This window comes from Lagopus leucura, unplaced genomic scaffold (genome assembly GCF_019238085.1).
Source record: "Lagopus leucura isolate 7727_CA_CO unplaced genomic scaffold, USGS_WTPT01 Super-Scaffold_100001, whole genome shotgun sequence".
In the NCBI taxonomy this organism is placed as follows: domain Eukaryota; kingdom Metazoa; phylum Chordata; class Aves; order Galliformes; family Phasianidae; genus Lagopus; species Lagopus leucura.
Genome location: NW_024962262.1, coordinates 76,554,716 through 76,563,550, shown reverse-complemented (window position 1 = coordinate 76,563,550; position 8,835 = coordinate 76,554,716). Strand labels below are relative to the sequence as shown.

Below are 8,835 nucleotides of genomic sequence, written 5' to 3'. Positions count from 1 at the left end.
TGTATATATCTATATATTCCTAAATTAAACTTGTTGCAGTATACACATGCATATGAATAGAATCAAAGAATCATTTAGGTTGGAAAAGACCCTTAAGATCTCCAAGCCCACCACTTGTCCACTCCAAGCACTGCATCCACACATCCCTTAAATACCTCCAGGGATGATGATTCTACCACTTCCAATGCCCAACCACCCTTTCTGTATGCAAATGTAAGCAAATAAAAATACTCTTAAGCGTTTATGAAAAAGTAAAGTGGCCGTCTCCTAAATAACACTACAAAGTAAAATGTTCCCCAGTATTTTTGCATGTCAAAGACAAAGTAATAGTTAATGATTAAGTGTGACATGATGAAAATTTTTCTATGTGCTTTAGAAGGGCCAGGATTTTATCCTTGGAATAAAGTGGGAACAATTTCTGCAAGACAGAGTCCAAACATTGGCAAAGGAAGTTTTAATAGATTTTTACATGACACAAAGCCAAAAGTATTCATAGATGACTGATGTCTCAAATTCCATGGCAAGAATCCCACTGAGCTCAACAGAAGATTTTCCCTCAACTGGAGTAGTCATGAGATCAGAAATGAGGGAGCAAAAAATCAGTTTCTTAACGCTTAGTATGTATTTCAACATTATGAAACGTGTTACTAACAGTTAGAACAGTTCATTCATACAGTACTTTTACAAGTAATTAGAAGAACGTGATCATGAGGCCCTCCAGAATTTTGTGAGGGAAACCTCTGACTGCTAGTTAATGGTTTTAAATTCCAAAAGCGTCTTTCCCAGTAGGTAAGGTTAAGTGGAGCAGGTAAAACTGCTACTTTTGTACCTTTATTTATTTATTTATTTTTTGTTATATACACCACTGACAGCAATATTCCCTCTGTAAGCCCTTATTAAAATCAGAGGTGTCTGTCTAGCAGCAGTCCATATTTTTGAAGATGAAACAACAGTACTGAGCACCCAGATAGTAGTTAAGCAATAAAATACAAAATCACCCTTTCTAATGTACAGGTAGAGTTTTCCAAACCCCTTAACTAACGTAGTCTATTAGTAGCCTAAGCTACTGGTATTTTAGAAAAATGTGGTTTAGCTTTCTTTGTAACATTGTCAAGCAGAATAAGCTTGGATTCTAAGGCAGACTCGTTTTACTCCAGTGAAATAAAGACGCTCCACTTTCAAAATTTATAGGGTCCATTTATTACTTCTAGTAACATATTATACTGTATAAATACTCTATCCTTGTTATATGTCCTTTTAAAAAAGCGATAACTTAGAAGATCACATTAGACAAGAAGTATAAAAATAAATATGCTCATTATATGCATTTATTACAAATTATAACCCTTCCCAGAAGGGAAAGAAATATAAAATACTTATAAAGTATGTAACATCTATAGTAATATATTTTACTATATACATATGGAAAGCCATATTCTCTCATTGTCTATGGACTGGCACAAACTTTAATTATGCAAATGCTGGCGTACTGCTGTGGATGGACCTGCTATCCTTCAGCTTTGTCTTCCCGCCTTATCAGTGATTTGAGCACTACAAACCTATCAGAGGCCATTTAGGAGAGGTTCCCATTCATAGGGGATTTCTTGCTGTCTTTTCATCCAAATGCAAACAATTGCTATCAGCTGGGGTAAGGGAAAAATAACATGAGAGCACTGACTGAAACACCCACTGCCACTAGTCTGGTTGACAGGATGGTAGAGCCAAGCTCAAATCAAAAAAAGCCAGTGGAAGGTGTGCAGAAGGCACAAAGAGCAACTACTCATAGCTGCTACCTGCTCCATGAAGATTTCCACTTTTTCTAGCCTGTGCATTAGATGTCACTACAGTGGCATTAAAGTGGATAAGAAAAATGGACAGGAACATTGGAATGACATAAAGATGCTTTAAAGGAAATAATGAAAGAATGACATTCTAGTTATTTGTGGAGTAGAGTTTTTGCTATTTCTTACTCTTTACAGGTAGAGAATATGGCTTTGTTTTTATATAAAACTGTTCTCTGAAACAATAGCAGCCATGAATGACTTAGTTAAAGCTCCTTTTCTAATCCTGTGTTTTGCCCTTTGTGAGGTAGGTAAGCCCTGACCAATGATTTTAAGCTATCTTTTCCACTCCCCTTTGTCTTCTCTTCTTACGTGTGGGGACTTGATCAGTACCACAATATAAATCCAAAAGAAGGGAGAATTAACCAACCCCAAAATGTTTGCTTAAACATGCTTTGGCCACTGCTCATGTTTTAATTTGTAACAGACTTTAAAAAAGGAAGTTATATTACCCTAGGGCCTTCTCTGCTGAAGAAGAGTGAGTGAGATTGGTCTGCTATCCTATCAAATCTGCAGTTGGCAGGGTAGTTTTAGGATGCAATGCCAACAAAGGTTATTTTCACTGTCCCACCTCAATGGATCCTCACCATAAATTTTGTATGCAAAACGTATGCGCTACCTCTAACCCTCTTATTTTCAGTGCATTGTTCTGAAGGAAAAAAAAAAAAAAATTAGCTTTCCCAACTTATACTATTTAACTACAGTCCGTAACATTGCAGAAGTCTATCAGGTGCTTCGGTTTCTTGGAAGGCTCACAGCTTTCTTGTGGCAGCACGCCGCCATCGTAAGAAATACATTTCAACAACCTCTTTTTGAAACCTTTCCCGCACGTCTTAGAGCAAGCCGACCAGTCCCCCAGTTGCCACTGTGGGCAGGGAATATCAGCACAGGGACGGATATCACTGGGCTTCAGCTCCCGGGCACAGTCAGTGGCTGGCCGCCCCTGGGGGTCCCGACACTCCACTGCCCGCCGCTGCCAGCCTGAGCCACACGACTTGGAGCACTCGCCCCACTCCTCAATGACCCACTCAGAGGAGATGATCTCCTTGATGGCATTGAAGGACTCTTTCTTTTTACTGGGCACCTTCTCTGACGCAGGCTGAGCAGGCTTCTTCACAAAATAGGTGAACTTGATCTTAGGCTGTGGCAGGTCCCCCACTGTGAGGACTTGGATGGTCAGAGGCTCCTTTAGAGGGCTGAAACTGCGGATCCTCTCCAGAGCTGCAGAGGAGCCGCTGTATCTCAGCACACTGCCCTTGTAGGTGATGTCCTGCTCCAGCGTTGACAGGGTGTAATCACCGTTGAGGACATAGGTGCCATCTGCAGCTTTGATGGCCAGGAAGCTGCCATCATGCCTAGCACCTCTGTGGTTCCGCTGCTTCACCTCGATATTGGTTGCCCCAGCTGGAATGGTGACCACGTCGTGGTAGCCCGGTCTGCCCAAGAGAAAAAAGAAAGACTGAGTTCTCCACTGATCTCTGGGACAGGGGAGGAGCTGCCTCACACAAGGCTGAATTTCATTTGGAGCCAAAGCATGAGGCTCACAAGTTGCTGACCTAATAGAACTAATGGATTAAGAGATTTGCAAAGCCACATCCCACATTATTGCTGTGGCAAAGGCATGTCCCATGTAACATGCTTCCTTTAACACTGAGATCTAACTGTGAGTCATCATCAGTCAACTGTCTTTGACAGAACAAATCTCACTTCCAAGGATAAACTGAGACAGTATCTCACTGACTTGGAAACCAAAAAGCCTACACCCACAAAGCATTCCCCAGAACAAAACAGCAGCTGCGCTCAAGCACTCACTTTGCTCTAACAAGTGTTCCAGACACTTTTTTACAAGTGGATCCATTGCCACCGCAGATCCCGCATTTGTCAAACTTCTTATTGGAGCCTATCATCCGGTCACAGCCAGCCTTCACGCACTGTCCCTGGACGCACACGGAGGTGGAGTCGGGGCTACACGGGGTGCCATCCACAACCTTCACAGGAAACCAGGAGGAAGGCATTCAATTAGAAAATGCACATTCCTTTGAAATTGCAAACAAAATACATACAAAATGAAGAATATGAACAGAGGGAAGGCCTGCAGCACCCAGATTTTTAAGGCCTTTCAAACTAGAAACCAAAGCAGTCTGTAGGTAGTTGGAGCTACATAATGATTCTTCAACTCACTTGAAAAAAAGATAATGCCGTAGTGATTAAAGAAAACAAGCAGTTTCGGTTTTTATTAACACCTACCCCACTCCAGAAGAAGTCTACAGAATTGTTAGTAACTATGTGTAGAGGACGTTTTTCTTCTCATGTCACTAGAAGCGAGTGTAAAAGAAAGTACAGAACTAAAATTGCTTTTAATGGCGTCCAATCAATCCTTTCCTTCTACGAGTACTCCTCTACAATAAATATCTGTGTCATCACCCTGGCAGTTACTGGCTCTCAACGTCTAATGACAGTGAGTTCAAGTAGCTACGCAAGATAAGTTATTTTTCCTTTTGTTTATTTTAAGCTGTCAGCGTATTAGTAACTGCTATGACAAAGCACTGATATTTTGGCAAGGAACCATAAGAATCCTCCAAACATATCTCAGTGCAATCAAATTGGTGGAAGGAGAGGGAAGGAAACTAGGGTGGAGTGGGTAGAAGAGGTGGTTCGTGTGAAGTAACGGCAACCATGTGCCAGAGTATTTAAAGCATGCTGGCACCAATCAGACTGTACATGTATGGAGCAGGAAAGGAAGAATACTGCTTAAATACAACACAATCTCATATTTCTGACCTAGCTTAAATACAAGAAGAACATAATCTCAGATTTCTACACTCCTTGACTCTTAACTTCACAAAGAGTAGGAGAAAATAGAAGTCTGCTTCTTTAGGAGGATGGGCGATAGCTTTCAAATACCTTTGGCTGTAAAACAAAGAAGTATCCCGTTCCTTTTGCTCTGCAGACCAGTTTGCATCTGTCCTTTGGAGAGACACCAGCATACTTGGGTGTCCACTCCACTGCAGGTCCGCTTCCAAAGGCAGATTTGGAAAACTCATTGTGCTTTTCACATTGTTCTTCTCTAAAGGTTTTGCCTGCAGGCAGAGGAAAGACAGGTGGACATTAGATCAACTTCTGTACACGGTCTTCCTCCAGAAGATCCCCTTCCCTCACCTCAGAAATGGGGAAAAAATTACCATTGTTATCCGGGCAGTCCTCGATGTTGCACGACCTGTACTGCACTCTCTTCCCCTCACAGTACTTCCCCCCATTCCTCGGAACAGGGTTGTCGCACTCCCTGAAAGAATACTGCACACCGCCGCCGCAGCTCCGTGAGCACTCTCCCCACGCTCCCCAGGACCCCCAGCTGCCATGCACTGGGGTCTGAAAGGACAAGCAAAAGGAAACCAAAACAGTTAGATGAAACCACAAATACTTTAACACAAGCTGCTTGTAAAAGAAAAACAAAACAAAACTAAACTAAAAAAAACTTCGAAGTCTGTAGAATACTTACATCATAATGCTTCTTCTCAGTTTTATTCACACACTTGCCATTCATGCACCATTTCCCTTCCCCACAACTGGTACCATCCGCCCAAGGGAAGTGTTTGGTTTGGCAGACGAGCAGTCCTCCCGAAGTGCCGGTACACCACAGAGTTGTGCACGTACTGGCTGCATCAGGGCAGTGCTTGGATTCATCTCCAAAAGTGAACTGGCACTGTCTGTTGGCATCATACAGCGTGCCGGGCAGGTCAGAAGGAAGCTGGATTGGTCTGTGGGGCTTGTCCAACAAACACTCACCTGAAAAGGGATAGAAAAGGAAAATAGAGCAGATGGTGCTGTCAGTGAGTTCAGTTTTAGAAAGGAAAAATGTATTGGCTTCTGTGAAACTGCATTTGCATTGCAGCATGAGTTTTCCAGCCAATCTGTGCCACCGTTTTTGTACAACTAAGGGCCTTCTAATGTCATTGGCAGCATGCAAAAGGTTAATGCTGTCTTCAGCAGAAAGCACTCCATTAATTAAAAGGGAAAAGAAGCAAAGCAGTAAAACACAAGAGCATGAATGCCACATGAATGGAAAGTTTAATCATCTTACCATGACCATTATCCAAGAATGTTGTAATCATGTAGGCACTACACGGAGACCAGGGCTGGCTGCGATCCAGGTTGGAAAGCATGGATGCCATCATGTGGAAATCCCGGCTTATTCCATTAATGCCAGCACACTGCTTTGCATCGTCATGAGGCATGTTAAACACGTGGCCTTAGGAACAAAAAAAAAAAAAAAGTTTGTGATTTCAGCAGGTCTGTCCTTTGCATTACCAATGCTACTGTAACTCTGGAGCTACTCATAGTCAGGTCTTTAAATAGTGAAAGAATAGTGGGATCTGAACAATGCCAAGTTTTAAGCAGATTACAGAGCATCTTCTCTCTCCTCACAGGCTATTTTCCTGCAATCTCAGTCCAACACAGTTCTCACAGACAAAGCAGTGTGGCCTGGAACTGCTTTCAGCAGTGGAACCCTGCTGCACTGCCAGGCTGTGGTGCTTCCAGCCTTGCCAAGGCAGCACAGGGTGCCCAGTGCCTGTGGAACCGGGAGCTTCCAGTCTCACTGCATCGAGCTGCCTGCAACTAATCAGCCAAAATCGCATTTTAGAGCTTCAAGTACCTAGCTCATGGGCTGTTGTGAAGGCAGCCTGCAAGCCGTCGTCTTCTATGATAGAGCAACTGCGGTTTAGATCACAAACGGTTCCCACATCGGCCATCCCAAGAGTATCACATGTCTTGGCACCACAGAGGTCCTGCAAAAAAAGGCAGTTCATTATTAATCAGATCAGAGCCTTCACCTTGGCAAGAACCATCCCACCCTGGCAGCTTGCCTTCACTTATGGAAAGTGCATAAATATTCAGCACTTCAATGGGTACGATGGCAAAAATCTGTCTTTGGAACATACACAGGGCTTACACGTAGAAGCAGGATGCATAATTTCCATACTGACTCTGCTAAAAATATACAGCAGAAACACACTGCATATCACAGAATATCCCAAGCTGGAAGACACCCATAAGAATCACTGAGTCCACGTCCTACGCTGTAAGCTTCACCTAAGACAACACATAGGATACTGAACCCTAAACAACAAAAACTCATTTCAATTACAGACTGTTTTGTAGATCCCAAAGTGCCTCCAAATGCTTTTTGGGAGTCTTTGGGGGGTGGGGAGCTACAGGCAACGGGGTAGATTTGGCCTCCTTGTCCCTCACCTGCCTGGTGAAGAGGATGGCAGTGTCATAGTGCTCGGCGTGCCGGTCACTGGGCGGGTTGTGCTGCTTCTGCCAGCTGCAGAAGTTGCGCAGAGTCAGGGCAGCATTGGAGGAGATGTCGGGTCCTTTGCGCTCCTCGTAGATGACCATGATCTTTACCACCACCAGGCTGATGGAGTTGCGGATGCTGGGGTGCTTGTACAGCTTGGCCGCCACTGAGAGCAGCGTCAGGAGGTAGTGCTTCAGTCCGCTGCCGTGGAACTCGGCCATCGACTGGTCGGCCACCAGCATGGTCTCCACGTAGCGGGGACTGGAGACGAATCTTTTCTTTCTTTTGCTTCTCGTTTCTGCATTGAAAAAGAGAGGGAGAGTGTGCGCACGTGAGCAACGCACGAAAACTCCGCGCCTGAGGGCAGCACCCAAAGCCCCGCTCCCACCCGCGCTCGGTACCTGCGTGCCCCGAGGGCTCCGGTTCCGGTCCCGCCGCTACGGCTCCCGCCCCCGGTTCGGTCACGGCGCAGCGGGATGCGGCGGGAGCGCGGGGCCCGCGGAGGCGGAGGAGGTGGGGACCGAAGCGGTGCCCCGCGGCTCCGGGCGCGGGCTGGATGAGATACTCGCGACCCCGCAACGAGAAGGCGCCGCGCATCCCCGCACACAGGCTGAGGGCGGCGGCAGAACCGGGGTCCCGGTTGACGGTGCCGGAGTAGAAGCAGCGGGCGAGGTCGTCTCCCGGCGGCGGAGAGGAGGAGGAGGGCGGCGGCGGCCCGCCCAGGTACTGCAGGGTGAAGTCCGGGGCCAGGAAGCTGCTGTCGGGCTCCAGCTCCAGCGTCAGGCGCTCCCCGAAGGCCTCCAGGCGGAAGCGCTCCCGGTCGCCGGCAGCGCCCAAGCGGCGCGGCAGCACCAGGGCCTGGCGGGCGGCGGGGCGTTGGGCGCTGCACAGCCCCAGCAGCCCCAGCAGCGCAGCCAGCACGGGCGGCGGCGGGCGGGCGCCGGCCCTCATCGCGGCGCGGCGGCGCGGCGGCGCGGCGGCTGCGGGCGGTCGCTGAAGCTGAGCGGGCGGTGCGAGGCGGTGCGCTCGCGGCGCGGGGCTGTCTCCCGGCGGAGGGGCGGCCGCGGGTCCGCGATCACTGCGGAGGCGGCGGAGACTTTTCCATGGCCTTTTCGGGAGGGGTCTGCCGGAGGGTCCCGCTCTGCGGATCTCCGCTCGTTACCGTTCCTTTCCCCTTCGGCTCTCCGAGCTTCGGTCGCTCGCTCCTGCGAAAGCCCCGGGACGGCCTCGAGTGCACTTCCACTCTTGCGGGCGGCGGCGGGGACGGAACGAAGGCGGCCTGCGAGCCCCCGACCCTCCGCCGCGATCCGAACGCCTCCACCGAGCGGGGTGAGTGCGGCAGCCCGGTCGCCGCCGCCGCCCTTTATGGGGTTTGTCCGGGCCGCCCCCATCCCCGGCGCGGCCCCGCCGCCCCCCACCGCGCCGCCCCTCGGCCCGGGCCGTGAGCTCACTGCGTGCGTAAGGCGGCGGAGGGCGGCCCCCGCCCCCGGCTCCCCCACCGTCCTCGACGGGGAGGGAAGCGGAGCGGTGCGGTGGGGCTGGAAGGGCAGCGGTCCGAGCGCGAGCCGCACTGCCGAACGAGGGGATGCAGCCGGCCCCCGCCCGCTGATCCTCAACCCCCGGCTGGGCTCGGGGTTCCGTTGCCACTTGGTTGTGCTTTTCCTTTTCGTTTCTCCCCCCTTCTGCCTCCGTTTT

The 8,835-nt window shown here is 48.7% G+C and overlaps 1 protein-coding gene across 1 annotated transcript; it reads right to left on the bottom strand.

Moving 5' to 3' along the window:
* Positions 1-439: 439 nt before the first annotated feature.
* Positions 440-8,091, bottom strand: ADAMTS1 (ADAM metallopeptidase with thrombospondin type 1 motif 1). The gene is made up of 9 exons (XM_042866423.1): positions 7,542-8,091; positions 7,092-7,438; positions 6,496-6,628; positions 5,923-6,090; positions 5,341-5,627; positions 5,024-5,210; positions 4,746-4,921; positions 3,654-3,829; positions 440-3,277 (listed from the first exon to the last, which is right to left on the bottom strand). The coding sequence occupies exons 1-9, from the start codon at positions 8,089-8,091 to the stop codon at positions 2,536-2,538; spliced, it is 2,766 nt and encodes a 921-aa protein (XP_042722357.1). The 3' UTR covers positions 440-2,535.
* Between the last annotated feature and the right edge of the window lie 744 nt (positions 8,092-8,835).

Coding starts and splice junctions, on each gene's coding strand:
- ADAMTS1 (XM_042866423.1), bottom strand. CDS start 8,091: ATGAGGGCCGGCGCCCGCCCGCCGCCGCCCGTGCTGGCTGCGCTGCTG. Junction 7,439..7,541: donor GGAGCCCTCGGGGCACGCAG/GTACCGAGCGCG, acceptor TTTTCAATGCAG/AAACGAGAAGCAAAAGAAAG. Junction 3,830..4,745: donor TCTTTGTTTTACAGCCAAAG/GTATTTGAAAGC, acceptor TTTCCTGTGAAG/GTTGTGGATGGCACCCCGTG.